Source organism: Somniosus microcephalus, chromosome 32 (assembly GCF_052327205.1).
Source record: "Somniosus microcephalus isolate GS21.2 chromosome 32, FLI_Smic_1.0, whole genome shotgun sequence".
In the NCBI taxonomy this organism is placed as follows: domain Eukaryota; kingdom Metazoa; phylum Chordata; class Chondrichthyes; order Squaliformes; family Somniosidae; genus Somniosus; species Somniosus microcephalus.
This window is the reverse complement of record NC_141018.1, coordinates 1-18,816: the sequence shown is the minus strand read 5'-3', so window position 1 is coordinate 18,816 and position 18,816 is coordinate 1. Positions and strand designations below refer to the sequence as shown.

Sequence of the window (18,816 nt, the reverse complement as noted above, 5' to 3'; positions counted from 1 at the left end):
TAGGTAGCTGTTCCACTGTGTCCCTGTGTTGCACAGTTACATTAGCTGTACCTAATGTCACTACTCGTTCACCTGTATATGTTTTAAGATGCAGGGAGCAAGGTTTTAACTCTGGAACTTTTGCACGGTTCCACAATTTTGAGTACTCTGTCTTGTTCATTATGGTCACGCCGCACCCTGTATCCACTTCAAAGTTCACCTTAGAGTCATTTACTCTCAGTTGCAATGTGATAGGAGCCACTTTTGGAATGTTCTCTAACATGCTATACATTATGAACATGTCCTCTTCTTCCTCAGCTTCCCCGCTGATGTGGTGTGCTCCATGTTTTTTCACTTCTCTCCCTTGGTTTTGCTGTCCTCCCCCTTTTGGTTTGGATTCGTTCACAGGTGATTTCGCCCTGCAAGCTCATTTTATGTGTCCTTGTTTCCCACACTTGTAGCACTTTTCCTCCAGAAACCGGCATTCACTCGCCAGGTGATCGCCCTTGCATCTATAACATGCCTTCACATGCTCATGTTGTGGTTTCTGACGCATGTTCAACTTGTGCACAACAACCTGACCTGCAACTTGCGTAGCATTAGCCCTGTCTGAACCCTGTATTTCTTTTACATCTCGGTTCACTGTCTCTATGGCTTGATCAAGTTCCAATGCTTTTTCATAAGTAAGCCCAGTCTCGGATAATAATCTACGCTGCATTCGGTCGTCCATAATTCCACAAACTAGCCTATCTCGCAGCATTTCCTTCAGGTTGTTCCCATAATTGCAATCTTGTGCTAATTTACACAACACCGCTACATAGTCCATTATGCTCTCTTCCTCTTTCCTGTTCCTTGAATTAAACTTGAACCACGGCACAATCTCACTAGGCTTAGGGTTGAAATGTTCTTTTAGCAAAGCCACTAATTCAACAAATGATTTGTCTCCAGGCTTTTCAGGACTGAGCAGATTTTTCATCAAACTGTAGGTTTAGCTTCCCACTGAACTAAGCAGAATGGCTTTCCTTTTTCCGGCATCATTTATTTCATTTGCTTTGAAAAAATAACCCAACACTTCACAGTATTCCTCCCAGGTTTGTGCTTGACTATCAAAAGCGCAAACCGTTCCTACCGTGGCAGCCATGCTCTCTTCCAGCTGGTAGCTAACCGTAGCTCGTAATTTTGTTGTTTAAACATCCTGGCAGACTTTTCTTCTTTATTCAGGGTCCTTTAGTTACTCATCGCCAAATGTGATAAATCCACATAGTAGAACAAGAACTCGAAGAGGCGATATCGTAGAATTAGCGCGAGTACTTTATTAACAAACAGAGTAACAAACATCATGCCTGCATCCTGGCATTTCACTCTTTGCTGACCTTGACAGGAAGCAAACCTCTGACCTTAACAGGAAGCAAACCTCTGACCTTAGCAGCAGCATTGGCTACAGCATCACCTGGTGGATAACCTTAATCATAACATCCCAGATTACTATAAAATGGTAGGAAAAATAGAAAAGCAGAGTATTTTTTAAATGGTGAGAGATTGGGAAATGTTGGTATTCAGAGGGACCTGGGTGTCCTTGTACACAAATCACTGAAAGTTAACATGCAGGTACAGCAAGCAATCAGGAAAGTATGTTGGTCTTTATTACAGGAGGATTTGAGTATAAGAGTAAAGACGTCTTACTGCAATTATATAGGGTCCTGGTGAGACCACACCTGTTGTGTACAGTTTTGGTCTCCTTACCTAAGGAAGGATGTACTTGCCATAGAGAGAGTGTAACGAAGGTTCACCAGACTGTTCCTGGAATGGGGGGATTGCCCTATGAGGAGAGATTGAGTAGACTTGGCCTATATTCTCTAGAATTCATAAAAATGAAAGGTGATCTCATTGAAACATACAACATTCTTACACGGCTTGACAGGGTAGATGCAGGAAGGGTGTTTACCCTGGCTGGGGAGTCTAGAACCAGGGGTCACAGTCTCAGAATAAGGGGTCGGCCATTTAGGACTGAGATAAGGAGAAATTTCTTCACTCAGAGGGTGGTGAATCTTTGGAATTCTCGACTCCAGAGGGCTGTGGAGGCTCCGTCGTTGAGTATATTCAAGACAGAGATTGATAGATTTTTGGATATTAAGGGAATCAAGGGATATGGGGATAGATAAGGGAGAACCAGTGGATGTGGTGTATTTGGACTTTCAGAAGGCTTTCGATAAGGTCCCGCATAAGAGATTAGCGTGTAAAGTTAAAGCACATGGGATTGGGGGCAAGGTACTGACTTGGATAGAGAACTGGTTGGTAGACAGATAGCAAAGAGTTGGAATAAACGGGTCTTTTTCTGAGTGGCAGGCAGTGACTAGTGGGGTACCGCAGGGATCGGTGCCAGGACCCCAGCTATTCACAATATATATTAATGATGATCTAGCCGAGGGAACTAGATGTAATATCTCCAAGTTTGCAGATGACACAAAGCTGGGTGGGCGTGTGTGCTGTGAGGAGGATGCCGAGAAACTCCAGTATGATTTGGACAGGTTGGGTGATTGGGCAGAAGCATGGAGATGCAGTATAATGTGGATAAATGCAAGGTTATCCACTTTGGTGGCAAAAACAGGAAGGCAGATTATTATCTGAACGGCGATAGATTGGGAGAAGGGGGAAGTGCAACGAGACCTGGGTGTCCTTGTGCACCTGTTGCTGAAGGCAAGCATGCAGGTGCAGCAGGCAGTTAAGAAGGCAAATGGTATGTTGGCCTTCATAGCGTGAGGATTCGAGTACAGGAGCAAGGATGTCTTGCTGCAGTTGTACAGGGCCCTGGTGAAACCACACCTTGAGTTTTGGTCGCCTTATCTGAGGAAGGATGTTCTTGCCATGGCGGGAGTGCAGCGAAGATTCACCAGACTGATACCTGGGATGGCAAGAGTGACGTATGAGGAGACATTGGGTCGATTGGGCTTATATTCACTGGAGTTTAGAAGAATGAGGGGGGATCTCATTGAAACTTATAAAATTCTAACAGGACTAAACAGACTAGATGCAGGAAGGATGTTCCCGATGGCGGGGGAGTCCAGAACCAGGGGTCACAGTCTAAAGATAAGGGGTAAACCATTTAGGACAGAGATGTGGTGAACCTGTGGAATTCTCTACCACAGAAAGCGGTTGAGGCCAATTCATTAAATATATTCAAGAAGGAGTTAGATATATTTCTTAAGGCTAAAGGGATCAAGGGATATGGGGAGAAGGCAGGGACAGGGTACTGAATTTGGATGATCAGCCATGATCTCATTGCATAGCGGAGCAGGCTCGAGGGGCCGAACGGCCGACTTCTGCTCATATTTCTTATGTTCTCATGTTCTCATATTCATTGATTTCCCATCCATTAAAACGACTGCACTTTAAGCACAATATTCAGATCAGGGGCTTTGACCTGATCACTGCAGTTGATGCAGATTCAGAAACTATGACACATTCTCAGTTTTAATGTCTTCATTTGCATCTACAGAAAGCTATATAACTTTGCTAAATGAATCAACTCTGAGGCAGCAGCTTTGTCGTGTAGACTTGAGACCCACTAACATCAAAAGAAAATTACAATTTAAACTTCCGATAATTCAATAGACCTGTGTGTAGTGCAGTCAATGCTAAGACGTGATCAATGCCAGTAAATGTACAGATGTGCAAAATGTCTGTTATGTGCGTTTAGTGACATTGTGGATGTTATTTATATAGACTTGCACAAGGCATTTGATAAAGTCCCTCATAAGAGACTGTTAGCTAAAGTTGAAGCTCATGGAATTGAAGGCAAATCATTGACCTGGTTAGGAAACTGGCTGAACGGCAGGAGACAGAGTGCAGGGGTAATGGGCAGGTACTCAAATTATCAGGATGTGACTAGTGGTGTCCCACAAGGATCTGTGTTGGGGCCTCAACTATTCACTCTATTTATTAATGACTTTGATAACAGAATAGAGAGACAAATATCAAAGTTTGCCATTGACACAAAGATAGGCAGAATTGTAAGCAGTGTAGATGGAAGCATAAAATTACAAAGTTATTAATAGATTAAGTGAATGGGCAAAACTGTGGCAAATTTATTTCAATGTAGGCAATGGTGAGGTCATCCACATTGGACCAAGAATGGATCGAACAGGGTACTTTCTAAATGGTGAAAAACTAGAAACAGTGGATGTCGAAAGAGACTTGGGTATCCATGTACATAGATCATTAAAATGTCAGGGACAGGTATAGAAAATAATAAAAAAGGCGAATGGAATGCTGGCCGATATATCTAGAGGACTAGAGTACAAGGGGGTAGATGTCATGCTACAGCTATACAACTGGTGTTTGATTCGGCACTTTGTGTATAATGGATGCTGTCCTTACGCTGCGAGGCATGATGGATGGGATTTCCCCCACTTACTGTTTTAAAATAAACTAGAAAACAATTTGATTACAATAACTGTAGCAGAGTGAAGCTGAACCCGTAATATCTCCAAACTGACTGGTGAATGTCACATGATTGTGCTAACTAACACACAGCAAATATAACGAGTAGCATTAAACCCCCGGATTCCCAGACTGTAGTCAGATATGTTGCTGTGCCAATCTGCGGTTGTAGATGCCTTCTGATTAACCAGACATTATCTTCCCCTTCTGTCGTTCTTTCGCACGTTGCGCATAATATTGGACTCCGCTGGACTAGTTAGAGACAGCTGTTTGCTGACTTGGCTGTTTTCATAAATTGCTCCTGAAACTAAAAACAGATAAAGATTAGGCGGCAGACAGTCCCCATTAACTCATTCATCAAATAAAAGAAAGGAAGAACCGACATTTATTCTGCACATTTAATGACATCAGGCCCTCCCAAAGTGCTTCAGAGCCAAATAAATACATTTGAAGTGGAGTCACTGTTGTAATGTAGGAAACGCGGCAGCCAATTTGTGCACAGCAAGCTCCCACAAACAGCTATGTGATACTGACCAAATAATCTGTTTCACTGATGTTGATTGAGGGGTAAATATTGGCCAGGACACCGGGGAGAACGCCCCTGCTCTTCTTCGAATAGTATTGTGGAATCTTTTATGTCCACCTGAGAGAGCAGATGGGGCCTCGGTTTAATGGCACCTAAGACAGTGGAGCTCGACTCCGCTGGAGTGGAGCTAATTTACAGAGCAAACGGGAAACTGTTCAACCTCCGTCACCTGCAGTCCAGATCCAAGGTCGTCCCATCCTCTGTCGTCGAATTACAGTAGGCAGACGACGCTTGCGTCTGCGCTCACTTGGAGGTCGAACTCCAAACCATCGTCAACTCCTTCACCGAAGCGTACGAGAGCATGGGCCTCATGAATCTTATCATGACTCATGAAGTAACACTGGGCGGCCAGCTGGTGGCGCCGTCCAAGGAGTATAAATACTCGGGTGTGGACCCAGCTTGCTCAGGGTGTTTCTGTAACCAGGAACTAGTGATGTAACTAGAAATCTCATGATTTTGAAACAGTTGATTAAAGCATTGTTCAATACTCAAACCAAGTGCTCAGTAGTCTTTTTACATCAGGCCTTACACTAAACTCTACCAACCTGCCCCGCCACACAGTACTGCCCCCCAATTATCAAAATCCACGACAAGGCCTTGGACAACATGGACCACTTTCCATACCTCGGGAGCCTACTGTCAACAAGGGCAGACATTGATGACGAAGTCCAACGCCGCCTTCAGTGTGCCAGTGCAGCCTTCGGTCACCTGAGGAAGAAAGTGTTTGAAGACCAGGACCTCAAACCAGGTACTAAGCTCATGGTCTACAGGGCAGCAGTGATACCAGCCCTGCTGTATGCCTCAGAGACGTGGACCATGTACAGCCGGCACCTCAAAGCACTGGAGAGGTACCACCAATGCTGCCTCCGCAAGATCCTGCAAATCCATTGGCAGGATAGGTGCACCAACATCAGTGTTCTTGCTCAGGCCAACATCCCCAGCATCGAAGCTCTGACCACGCTCAATCAGCTCCAATGGACGGATCACATTGTCCGCATGCCCGATACGAGACTCCCAAAACAAGCGCTCTACTCGGAGCACAAAGTGGAGGAGAGGCATCCGGGAAGGCGCCGAACACCTCGAGTTTCTTTGCCAGGAGCAAGCGGAAGCCAAGCGCAAACAGCGGAAGGAGTGCACGTCAACCCAAGCACCCCACCCACCCGCCCCTTCAACCACTGTCTGCCCCACCTGTGACAGAGACTGTAGGTCCCGCATTGGACTCATCAGTCACTTGAGAACTCATTTTTAATGTGGAAGCAAGTCATCCTCGGTTCCCAGGGACTGCCTAAGAAGACGACTCCGTCAGTACTGCACTGGAGTGTCAGCCTAGATTTTTGTGCTCAAGTCTCTGGTGTGGGACTATTAACCTACAGGCTTCTGACTCAGAGACAAGGGTGCTACCAATTGAGCCACGGCTTTTAATCCTTTACCATTAAACATACTGAATAATATCTCAGTGTTAGATGTGTACAATGTAGCAATGCTTTATTACAATATACGTACCACTCTCCTCGGAGGCTTTCAATGCTTGTTTCTTCCACTGGTAACACAACACAATGATGATAATGTACCCTAAGTACCCGGGATAGCCACCATACCCTACGTATCCATAGCTTGCAAGGGTTGGTTTTGCTGCTTTAGAATGGAATAATTTAGTAAATAATGAACACAGTCACAGAAACACGAGAGATTTCAACACAGGGAGCTGTTAGCCTTTGCTGAATTTAGACCCTTTTTTAAATACAGTTCCATTATCTGCTTTCAACCCAAACTAAACCTATTTTCCAGCTTCCCCATGCCTTTTTACATTCTTTAGGTAATTATTTAGCCCTTTTTGGATTTTCAACAATCACTACTTTTGGCAAAGCTTTGCACATTCAGAAAAAGTCTCTTCTAAACTTCCCTTATGATCCAATACTTATCACCATCATGGCCTCCTCTAGGAACAGGAGGAGGCCATTAAGCCCCTGGAGCCTGTTCCGCTGATCTGTATCTCAACTCCATTTACCCGCCTTGGTTCCGTATACATTAATACCCTCAGCCAGCAAAACTCTATCAATCTCAGTACTGAAATTCTCAATTGACCCCCAACCTCAACAGACTTTTGAGGGAGAGTAGTCCAGATTTCCACCACCCTTTGTGTGACATCACCCCTGAATGGCCTGGCTGTAATTTTAAGGTTGTGAACCCTTGTTCTGGACTCCCCCCCACCAGAAGAAATAGTTTCTTTCTACCCAATCATCTTAAACACCTCAATTAGATCACCCCTTAATCATCTATACTCAATAATCATCTATACAAGCCCAGTCTGTGCAACCTGGCCTCATAACTGAACCCTTTTAGCCCCGGGTATCATTCTGGTGAATCGGCGCTCCTCCTCCTCCGAGGCCGATACATCCTTCCTGAGGGGCGGGGCCCAGAACTGAACACAGTTACTCCAGGTGGGGTCTGACCAGAGCTCTGACCAGCTGAAGCATCACTTCATCCCCTCTGTATTCCGGCCCTCGAGATAAAGGCCAACATCCCATTAGCCTTTTTAATTATTTTTTGTTCCTGTCCACTAGCTTTTAGTGATTTCTGTACTAGGAGCCCGAACTATCTCTGCTCCTCCACAGTTCCCAGCTTCTCACCATTTAGATAATACCCTGATCTACCTTTCTCGGGTCCAAAGTGAATGACTTCACATTTCCCCACATTGAACTCCATCTGCTACAGTTTTGTCCGCTCACTTAATCTATTAATGTCCCTTTGCAACTTTCGGCTCCCATCTACTGAGCCACCTAACTTGGTGGAGTCAGCAAGCTTGGATAAATGACTCTCTATTCCGTCATCGAAGTCATTTCTAAATATAGTGAAAAGCTGAGGCCCCAGGATTAATGGTTCTCTCTGATCAGCTGATATTTGTCAAAGTGCTCAGTCACTCTGTCCCAAGTAGATTCGAGGTGCTGAGGGTGGGGAGGGGGGCAGAGGGTAGGGAGGCAGGGGGCACGGGGGAAGTGTTTGTTGATCACACTTTTGCGCACAAGATATTGATGTTTGTTAGTCCAATAATTTTAATGGATGGAAAACTGTCAGCAGTTTGTGCCAAAATGTGTGAAAAAGGCACCTGCTCTACCTATACTGTCAATGAGGCATCAAGGGTCACGGGGTTATACTGCCAATGAGGCATCAAGGGTCACGGGGTTATACTGTCAATGAGGCATTAAGGGTCATGGGGTTATACTGCCAATGAGGCATCAAGGGTCACGGGGTTATACTGCCAATGAGGTGGCAAGGGTCACGGGGTTATACTGCCAATGTGGTGTCAAAGGGTCACGGGGTCATACTGCCAACGTGGTGTCAAAGGGTCACGGGGTTATACTGTCAATGAGGTGGTAACGGTCATGGGGTTATACTGCCAATCTGGTGTTAAGGGTCACGGGGTTATACTGCCAATGTGGTGTTAAGGGTCGCGGGTTATACTGCCAATGTGGTGTCAAGGGTCGCAGGGTTATACTGCCAATGTGGTGTCAAGAGTCGGGGGTTCTACTGCCAAAGTGGTGTTGAGGGTCACGGGTTATACTGCCAATGTGGTGTTAAGGGTCGGGAGTTATACTGCCAATGTGGTGTCAAAGTTCACGGGGTTATACTGCCAAATTGGCATCAAAGGGTCACGGGGTCATACTGCCAATGTGGTGTCAAGGTTCACGGGGTTATACTGCCAATGTTGTGTCAAGGTTCACGGGGTTGTACTGCCAATATGGTGTCAAGGGTCACAGGATTATACTGCCAATGTGGTGTCAAGGGTCACGGGGTTATACCGCCAATGTGGTGTCAAAGGTCCCAGGGTTATACTGCCAGTCTGGTGTCAAGGGTCGCGGGGTTATACTGCCAATGTGTTGTCAAAGGACATGTGGTACACTGCCAATGTGGTGTCAAGGTTCACGGGGTCATAATGCCAATGTGGTGTCAGGGTTCACTGGGTCATACTGCCAATGTGGTGTCAAGGTTCACTGGGCCATACTGCCAATGTGGTGTCAAGGTTCACTGGGTCATACTGCCAATGTGGTGTCATGGTTCACTGGGTCATACTGCCAATGTGGTGTCAAGGTTCACTGGGTCATACTGCCAATGTGGTGTCAGGGTTCACTGGGTCATACTGCCAATGTGGTGTCAAGGTTCACTGGGTCATTCTGCCAATGTGGTGTCAAGGTTCACTGGGTCATACTGCCAATGCGGTGTCAAGGTTCACTGGGTCTTACTGCCAATGTGGTGTCAAGGATCTGGTGAAGTCACTTTACAGTAATGTGGAAATGTCAGTATAGATACACCCTGCAATATGTAATAGAGGCAGCCGCAAATCTAAAATTATAGTAAATCATAAGCAGGTACACTAATAGACGTATCTTTAACTGCAATAGATGGTGTAAGGCACGTTTGGTGCCCAGTAATCTGACTATGAGGGAGATCTCAGCTAGCGAGATGGAGCAGAAGTGATGGAGCTGGGGAGACACTTACGACAGATCTGTAGAACAAAGTCCGAGTGTTTGCTGCTGATGCGGTTTGCTGTGTTGCACCTGTAAGTGCCGACGTCAGTTGCCTGCATGTTGAGCAGAGTCAAGGAGCTGTTGTTGTGGGACAGGTGGTGGTTCACTCCACTGGACAGAGGCAGGTCACATCTGTACCAGCTGTAATGTACAAGGTTCCCCTCCTGGACAGAGCAGCGCAGAGTCACGTTATCTCCAGTCTGTGGAGCCGATGGAACCATTTCAACTTGTGGAATGGACACAGCGACTGTGTAAACAAGCACACAATGTATAAACCAGAGACTGGAAAAAGGAGAATATCAGACAGCAGCTCCGGAATACACAAGCTCAAGGCGGTGGTTCAAACTGAACTCTCCCGTGGGGAAACTGACGGGATCGAGAGTGACGCTGGTTTCACTCCAAACCCTGATTTCACTCCAGACCCTGATTTCACTCCAGAACTGATTTCACTCCAGAACTGACTTCACTCCAGAAACTTCTTTCAATCCAGACCCCGATTTCGCTCCAGACCCCGAGTTCACTCCGGATCCTGATTTCACCCTAGATCCTGATTTCAATCCAGATCCTGATTTCACTCCAGAGATTTCACTCCAGACGGATTTCACTCCAGACCCTGATTTCACTCCAGACCCTGATTTCACTCCAGACCCTGATTTCACTCCAGACCCTGATTTCACTCCAGACCCTGAGTTCACCCCAGACCATGAGGTCACTCCAGACCCTGATTTCACTCCAGACCCTGAGTTCACCCGAGACCATGAGGTCACTCCAGACCCTGATTTCACTCCAGACCCTGAGTTCACCCGAGACCATGAGGTTACTCCAGATCCCGATTTCACTGAAGTCAATGGGCTGGGGGGGGGACTATAAGTGGGGAGATGGGGGGTGAGTGGAGTATAAGGGGGTGACCCGGGGGGGAGTGGAGTATAAGGGGGGAGACCCGGGCGGGGTGGACTATAAGGAGGTGACCCGGGGGGGAGTGGAGTATAAGGAGGGAGACCCGGGGGGAGTGGAGTATAAGGGGGGAGACCCGGGGGGGAGTGGACTATAAGGGGGGAGACCCGGGGGGTGGACTAGAAGGGGGGGAGACCCGGGGGGTGGACTAGAAGGGGGGGAGACCCGGGGGGTGGACTAGAATGGGGGGAGACCCGGGGGGGAGTGGACTAGAAGGGGGGGAGACCCGGGGGGGTCAGGACTATAAGGTGGTGACCCGGGCGGTGCAGTCTATAAGGGGGGAGACCCGGGAGGGGCGGACTATAAGGGGGGGAGACCCGGGGTGGAGTGGAGTATAAGGGGGGGAGACCAAGGAGGGGGGGACTATAAGTGGGGAGACCCGGGAGGGGCGGACTATAAGGGGGGGAGACCCGGGGGGGTGTGGAGTATAAGGGGGGGTGACCCAAGAGGGGGAACTATAAGTGGGGAGACCCGGGGGGGAGTGGAGTATAAGGGGGGAGACCCGGGGGGTGGACTATAAGGGGGGGAGATCCGGGGGGGAGTGGACTAGAAGGGGGGGAGACCCGGGGGGGGCCAGGACTATAAGGTGGTGATCCGGGAGGGGCGGACTATAAGGGGGGAGACCCGGGAGGGGCGGATTATAAGGGGGGGAGACCCGGGAGGGGGGTCAGATTGTATTAAGCAGGTACAACGAGTGACTGGCGGCGAGCGGGGTGGGTTGGGTGTGTGGGGGGCCTGTGGAGAGAACAGACTCCCAGTTATTTGAGATAAGTAGCGGCTGCAGTCAATGAATGTTTAGTCTGGAATATTTGCAAAGTGTTTGTTAGTTTCAGGTCTCAGACCAGGAGATTTTCAGGTTGTTTTGCTCAGTACCAGCGGTCTGCACAGACCAGAACTTAAAGCAAATGCCTGCACAATATGAAGGAGGAAGATGTGGGATATAAAAAGTAAATGGAGATCATTGAAGGAAGTGAAATCAATTTACCATTTACAGTCAGATAAACTGAGCATTTAATAGATTTCCCATCTGATGCTGTAACTTCAAGCTCATACGACCCTTCGTCTGTGTCTTGTATGTTTTTCAGAGACAGTTCTGCATCGGACTTGGAGAAATTCACTCGGCTTTTAAAAGTATCTGAGATGTATGGGAAGCGGGAGCTTGGAGAAAATGTGAGGATTGATCTTGGTGTCTTGTTCTGAATTACTCGCCACTCCAGATTAAATACTTCACTTGGGTGAGTGATGTTGTGCTTTAGAGGCAGCAGCACAGTCTGACCAACACTTCCGTCCATTACTCTCTGTCGGGTATCTGCTAACACTGTCCTTATGCCTACAAAAAACAAGTATTTACACAACGAGATACAATGCACAGAACATTCACATCCCTCTGATATTCAGCCCTTTCACTAACTGACAAACGGATGTTGCTGTTGGAAAAGGTCACTAAGCTGAGCCATTAACTGTTTGACCTCCACTGTTTATATTATACATTTTCGTGTTACTTTGTTTGAATGATTGAAACTTCCTCCTCTATTCTGTTTCAACAATAACCTTTTGACGACTCTGCATGTTTCATTGCCCCTTAGGCAGGGGAGAGAGAGAGAGGAGAGCGGAGAGGGAGAGAGAGTGAATGTGGGGGGGAGAGGGAGAGGAGAGCGGAGAGGGAGAGAGAGTGAATGTGGGGAGAGAGAGAGAGGAGAGCGGAGAGGGAGAGAGAGTGAATGTGGGGAGAGAGAGAGAGGAGAGCGGAGAGGGAGAGAGAGCGAATGTGGGGAGAGAGAGAGAGAGGAGAGCGGAGAGGGAGAGAGAGTGAATGTGGGGGGAGAGAGAGAGAGGAGAGCGGAGAGGGAGAGAGAGTGAATGTGGGGAGAGAGAGAGAGGAGAGCGGAGAGGGAGAGAGAGCGAATGTGGGGAGAGAGAGAGAGAGGAGAGCGGAGAGGGAGAGAGAGTGAATGTGGGGGGAGAGAGAGAGAGGAGAGCGGAGAGGGAGAGGGAGTGAATGTGGGGGGAGAGAGAGAGGAGAGCGGAGAGGGAGAGAGAGTGAATGTGGGGGGAGAGAGAGAGAGGAGAGCGGAGAGGGAGAGAGAGTGAATGTGGGGGGAGAGAGAGAGGGAGAGAGAGAGAGGAGAGCGGAGAGGGAGAGAGAGTGAATGTGGGGGGAGAGAGAGAGGGAGAGAGAGAGAGGAGAGCGGAGAGGGAGAGAGAGTGAATGTGGGGGGAGAGAGAGAGGGAGAGAGAGAGAGGAGAGCGGAGAGGGAGAGAGAGTGAATGTGGGGGGAGAGAGAGAGGGAGAGAGAGAGAGGAGAGCGGAGAGGGAGAGAGAGTGAATGTGGGGGGAGAGAGAGAGGGAGAGAGAGAGAGGAGAGCGGAGAGGGAGAGAGAGTGAATGTGGGGGGAGAGAGAGAGAGAAGAGTGGAGAGGGAGAGAGAGTGAATGTGGGGGGAGAGAGAGGAGAGCGGAGAGGGAGAGAGAGTGAATGTGGGGGCAGAGAGAGAGGGAGAGGGAGAGAGAGTGAATGTGGGGGGAGAGAGAGAGGGAGAGGGAGAGGGAGAGAGAGTGAATGTGGGGGGAGAGAGAGAGAGGAGAGTGGAGAGGGAGAGAGAGTGAATGTGGGGGGAGAGAGAGAGAGGAGAGTGGAGAGGGAGAGAGAGTGAATGTGGGGGGAGAGAGAGAGAGGAGAGCGGAGAGTGGAGAGGGAGAGAGAGTGAATGTGGGGGGAGAGAGAGAGGAGAGTGGAGAGGGAGAGAGAGTCAATGTGGGGGGAGAGAGAGAGGGAGAGGGAGGATGGGGAGACAGAATGTGGAGGGGAGAGAGAGAGAGGAGAGCGGAGAGGGAGAGAGAGTGAATGTGGGGAGAGAGAGAGAGGGAGAGAGAGAGAGAGTGAATGTGGAGGGGAGAGAGAGAGGGAGGAGAGCGGAGAGGGAGAGAGAGTGAATGTGGGGGGGGAGAGAGAGGGAGAGAGAGAGAGGATGGGGAGAGAGAGAATGTGGAGGGGAGAGAGAGAGAGGAGAGCGGAGAGGGAGAGAGAGTGAATGTGGGGGGAGAAAGAGAGAGAGAGAGAGGATGGGGAGAGAGAGAATGTGGAGGGGAGAGAGAGAGAGGAGAGTGGAGAGGGAGAGAGAGTGAATGTGGGGGGAGAGAGAGAGAGGAGAGCGGAGAGGGAGAGAGAGTGAATGTGGGGGGAGAGAGAGAGAGAGAGGAGAGTGGATAGGGAGAGAGAGTGAATGTGGGGGGAGAGAGAGAGGGAGAGGGAGGATGGGGAGAGAGAGTGAATGTGGGGGGAGAGAGAGAGAGGAGAGCGGAGAGGGAGAGAGAGTGAATGTGGGGGGAGAGAGAGAGAGAGGAGAGTGGAGAGGGAGAGAGAGTGAATGTGGGGGGAGAGAGAGAGAGGAGAGGGAGGATGGGGAGAGAGTGAATGTGGGGGGAGAGAGAGAGGAGAGCGGAGAGGGAGAGAGAGTGAATGTGGGGGGAGAGAGAGAGAGAGGAGAGTGGAGAGGGAGAGAGAGTGAATGTGGGGGGAGAGAGAGAGGGAGAGGGAGGATGGGGAGAGAGAATGTGGAGGGGAGAGAGAGAGGGAGAGGGAGGATGGGGAGAGAGAGAATGTGGGGGGAGAGAGAGAGAGGAGAGGGAGAGAGGGAGAGAGAGTGAATGTGGGGGGAGAAAGAGAGAGAGAGAGAGAGAGGATGGGGAGAGAGAGAATGTGGAGGGGAGAGAGAGAGAGGAGAGCGGAGAGTGGAGAGGGAGAGAGAGTGAATGTGGGGGGAGAGAGAGAGGAGAGTGGAGAGGGAGAGAGAGTCAATGTGGGGGGAGAGAGAGAGGGAGAGGGAGGATGGGGAGAGAGAATGTGGAGGGGAGAGAGAGAGGGAGAGGGAGGATGGGGAGAGAGAGAATGTGGGGGGAGAGAGAGAGAGGGAGAGGGAGAGAGGGAGAGAGAGTGAATGTGGGGGGAGAAAGAGAGAGAGAGAGAGAGAGGATGGGGAGAGAGAGAATGTGGAGGGGAGAGAGAGAGAGGAGAGTGGAGAGGGAGAGAGAGTGAATGTGGGGGGAGAGAGAGAGAGGAGAGTGGAGAGGGAGAGAGAGTGAATGTGGGGGGAGAGAGAGAGAGGAGAGCGGAGAGTGGAGAGGGAGAGAGAGTGAATGTGGGGGGAGAGAGAGAGGAGAGTGGAGAGGGAGAGAGAGTCAATGTGGGGGGAGAGAGAGAGGGAGAGGGAGGATGGGGAGACAGAATGTGGAGGGGAGAGAGAGAGAGGAGAGCGGAGAGGGAGAGAGAGTGAATGTGGGGAGAGAGAGAGAGGGAGAGAGAGAGAGAGTGAATGTGGAGGGGAGAGAGAGAGGGAGGAGAGCGGAGAGGGAGAGAGAGTGAATGTGGGGGGGGAGAGAGAGGGAGAGAGAGAGAGGATGGGGAGAGAGAGAATGTGGAGGGGAGAGAGAGAGAGGAGAGCGGAGAGGGAGAGAGAGTGAATGTGGGGGGAGAAAGAGAGAGAGAGAGAGGATGGGGAGAGAGAGAATGTGGAGGGGAGAGAGAGAGAGGAGAGTGGAGAGGGAGAGAGAGTGAATGTGGGGGGAGAGAGAGAGAGGAGAGCGGAGAGGGAGAGAGAGTGAATGTGGGGGGAGAGAGAGAGAGAGGAGAGTGGATAGGGAGAGAGAGTGAATGTGGGGGGAGAGAGAGAGGGAGAGGGAGGATGGGGAGAGAGAGTGAATGTGGGGGGAGAGAGAGAGAGGAGAGCGGAGAGGGAGAGAGAGTGAATGTGGGGGGAGAGAGAGAGAGAGGAGAGTGGAGAGGGAGAGAGAGTGAATGTGGGGGGAGAGAGAGAGAGGAGAGGGAGGATGGGGAGAGAGTGAATGTGGGGGGAGAGAGAGAGGAGAGCGGAGAGGGAGAGAGAGTGAATGTGGGGGGAGAGAGAGAGGGAGAGGGAGGATGGGGAGAGAGAATGTGGAGGGGAGAGAGAGAGGGAGAGGGAGGATGGGGAGAGAGAGAATGTGGGGGGAGAGAGAGAGAGGGAGAGGGAGAGAGGGAGAGAGAGTGAATGTGGGGGGAGAAAGAGAGAGAGAGGATGGGGAGAGAGAGAATGTGGAGGGGAGAGAGAGAGAGGAGAGTGGAGAGGGAGAGAGAGTGAATGTGGGGGGGGAGAGAGAGAGGAGAGTGGAGAGGGAGAGAGAGTGAATGTGGGGGGAGAGAGAGAGAGGAGAGCGGAGAGTGGAGAGGGAGAGAGAGTGAATGTGGGGGGAGAGAGAGAGGAGAGTGGAGAGGGAGAGAGAGTGAATGTGGGGGGAGAGAGAGAGGGAGAGGGAGGATGGGGAGAGAGAATGTGGAGGGGAGAGAGAGAGGGAGAGGGAGGATGGGGAGAGAGAGAATGTGGGGGGAGAGAGAGAGAGGGAGAGGGAGAGAGGGAGAGAGAGTGAATGTGGGGGGAGAAAGAGAGAGAGAGAGAGAGAGGATGGGGAGAGAGAGAATGTGGAGGGGAGAGAGAGAGAGGAGAGTGGAGAGGGAGAGAGAGTGAATGTGGGGGGAGAGAGAGAGAGGAGAGTGGAGAGGGAGAGAGAGTGAATGTGGGGGGAGAGAGAGAGAGGAGAGCGGAGAGTGGAGAGGGAGAGAGAGTGAATGTGGGGGGAGAGAGAGAGGAGAGTGGAGAGGGAGAGAGAGTCAATGTGGGGGGAGAGAGAGAGGGAGAGGGAGGATGGGGAGACAGAATGTGGAGGGGAGAGAGAGAGAGGAGAGCGGAGAGGGAGAGAGAGTGAATGTGGGGAGAGAGAGAGAGGGAGAGAGAGAGAGAGTGAATGTGGAGGGGAGAGAGAGAGGGAGGAGAGCGGAGAGGGAGAGAGAGTGAATGTGGGGGGGGAGAGAGAGGGAGAGAGAGAGAGGATGGGGAGAGAGAGAATGTGGAGGGGAGAGAGAGAGAGGAGAGCGGAGAGGGAGAGAGAGTGAATGTGGGGGGAGAAAGAGAGAGAGAGAGAGGATGGGGAGAGAGAGAATGTGGAGGGGAGAGAGAGAGAGGAGAGTGGAGAGGGAGAGAGAGTGAATGTGGGGGGAGAGAGAGAGAGGAGAGCGGAGAGGGAGAGAGAGTGAATGTGGGGGGAGAGAGAGAGAGAGGAGAGTGGATAGGGAGAGAGAGTGAATGTGGGGGGAGAGAGAGAGGGAGAGGGAGGATGGGGAGAGAGAGTGAATGTGGGGGGAGAGAGAGAGAGGAGAGCGGAGAGGGAGAGAGAGTGAATGTGGGGGGAGAGAGAGAGAGAGGAGAGTGGAGAGGGAGAGAGAGTGAATGTGGGGGGAGAGAGAGAGAGGAGAGGGAGGATGGGGAGAGAGTGAATGTGGGGGGAGAGAGAGAGGAGAGCGGAGAGGGAGAGAGAGTGAATGTGGGGGGAGAGAGAGAGAGAGGAGAGTGGAGAGGGAGAGAGAGTGAATGTGGGGGGAGAGAGAGAGGGAGAGGGAGGATGGGGAGAGAGAATGTGGAGGGGAGAGAGAGAGGAGAGGGAGGATGGGGAGAGAGAGAATGTGGGGGGAGAGAGAGAGAGGGAGAGGGAGAGAGGGAGAGAGAGTGAATGTGGGGGAGAAGAGAGAGAGAGAGAGAGAGAGGATGGGGAGAGAGAGAATGTGGAGGGGAGAGAGAGAGAGGAGAGCAGAGAGGGAGAGAGAGTGAATGTGGGGGGAGAGAGAGAGAGAGAGAGAGAGGATGGGCAGAGAGAATGTGGAGGGGAGAGAGAGAGAGGAGAGTGGAGAGGGAGAGAGAGTGAATGTGGGGGGAGAAAGAGAGGGAGAGAGAGAGAGGAGAGCGGAGAGGGAGAGAGAGTGAATGTGGGGGGAGAGAGAGAGGGAGAGAGAGAGAGGAGAGCGGAGAGGGAGAGAGAGTGAATGTGGGGGGAGAGAGAGAGGGAGAGAGAGAGAGGAGAGCGGAGAGGGAGAGAGAGTGAATGTGGGGGGAGAGAGAGAGAGGAGAGCGGAGAGGGAGAGAGAGTGAATGTGGGGGGAGAGAGAGAGGGAGAGAGAGAGAGGAGAGCGGAGAGGGAGAGAGAGTGAATGTGGGGGGAGAGAGAGAGAGGTGAGTGGAGAGGGAGAGAGAGTGAATGTGGGGGGAGAGAGAGAGAGGAGAGCGGAGAGTGGAGAGGGAGAGAGAGTGAATGTGGGGGGAGAGAGAGAGGAGAGTGGAGAGGGAGAGAGAGTGAATGTGGGGGGAGAGAGAGAGGGAGAGGGAGGATGGGGAGAGAGAATGTGGAGGGGAGAGAGAGAGAGGAGAGCGGAGAGGGAGAGAGAGTGAATGTGGGGGGAGAGAGAGGAGAGCGGAGAGGGAGAGAGAGTGAATGTGGGGGGAGAGAGAGAGGGAGAGGGAGAGAGAGTGAATGTGGGGGGAGAGAGAGAGGAGAGGGAGAGGGAGAGAGAGTGAATGTGGGGGGAGAGAGACAGAGGAGAGTGGAGAGGGAGAGAGAGTGAATGTGGGGGGAGAGAGAGAGAGGAGAGTGGAGAGGGAGAGAGAGTGAATGTGGGGGGAGAGAGAGAGAGGAGAGCGAAGATTGGAGAGGGAGAGAGAGTGAATGTGGGGGGAGAGAGAGAGGAGAGTGGAGAGGGAGAGAGAGTGTATGTGGGGGGAGAGAGAGAGGGAGAGGGAGGATGGGGAGACAGAATGTGGAGGGGAGAGAGAGAGAGGAGAGCGGAGAGGGAGAGAGAGTGAATGTGGGGAGAGAGAGAGAGGGAGAGAGAGAGAAAGTGAATGTGGAGGGGAGAGAGAAAGGGAGGAGAGCGGAGAGGGAGAGAGAGTGAATGTGGGGGGAGAAAGAGAGAGAGAGAGAGGATGGGGAGAGAGAGAATGTGGAGGGGAGAGAGAGAGAGGAGAGTGGAGAGGGAGAGAGAGTGAATGTGGGGGGAGAGAGAGAGAGGAGAGCGGAGAGGGAGAGAGAGTGAATGTGGGGGGAGAGAGAGAGAGAGGAGAGTGGATAGGGAGAGAGAGAGAATGTGGGGGGAGAGAGAGAGGGAGAGGGAGGATGGGGAGAGAGAGTGAATGTGGGGGGAGAGAGAGAGGAGAGCGCAGAGGGAGAGAGAGTGAATGTGGGGGAGAGAGAGAGAGAGGAGAGTGGAGAGGGAGAGAGAGTGAATGTGGGGGGAGAGAGAGAGGGAGAGGGAGGATGGGGAGAGAGAATGTGGAGGGGAGAGAGAGAGGGAGAGGGAGGATGGGGAGAGAGAGAATGTGGGGGGAGAGAGAGAGAGGGAGAGGGAGAGAGGGAGAGAGAGTGAATGTGGGGGGAGAAAGAGAGAGAGAGAGAGAGAGGATGGGGAGAGAGAGAATGTGGAGGGGAGAGAGAGAGAGGAGAGCGGAGAGGGAGAGAGAGTGAATGTGGGGG

General features: G+C 51.1%; 1 protein-coding gene across 2 annotated transcripts; it reads right to left on the bottom strand.

Moving 5' to 3' along the window:
- Nucleotides 1-1,272: 1,272 nt before the first annotated feature.
- LOC147097229 (HEPACAM family member 2-like) lies at nt 1,273-11,851 on the bottom strand. 2 transcript variants are annotated; one of them, XM_085972029.1, is made up of 4 exons: nt 11,471-11,851; nt 9,503-9,778; nt 6,509-6,640; nt 1,273-4,726 (listed from the first exon to the last, which is right to left on the bottom strand). In XM_085972029.1, exons 1-4 carry the CDS (start codon nt 11,775-11,777, stop codon nt 4,614-4,616), a joined length of 828 nt encoding a protein of 275 aa, XP_085828155.1. In that variant the 5' UTR covers nt 11,778-11,851; the 3' UTR covers nt 1,273-4,613. The 2 variants fall into 2 exon arrangements, with proteins under 2 accessions (XP_085828155.1, XP_085828156.1); XM_085972030.1 differs by having other exon boundaries at nt 6,509-6,637.
- Between the last annotated feature and the right edge of the window lie 6,965 nt (nt 11,852-18,816).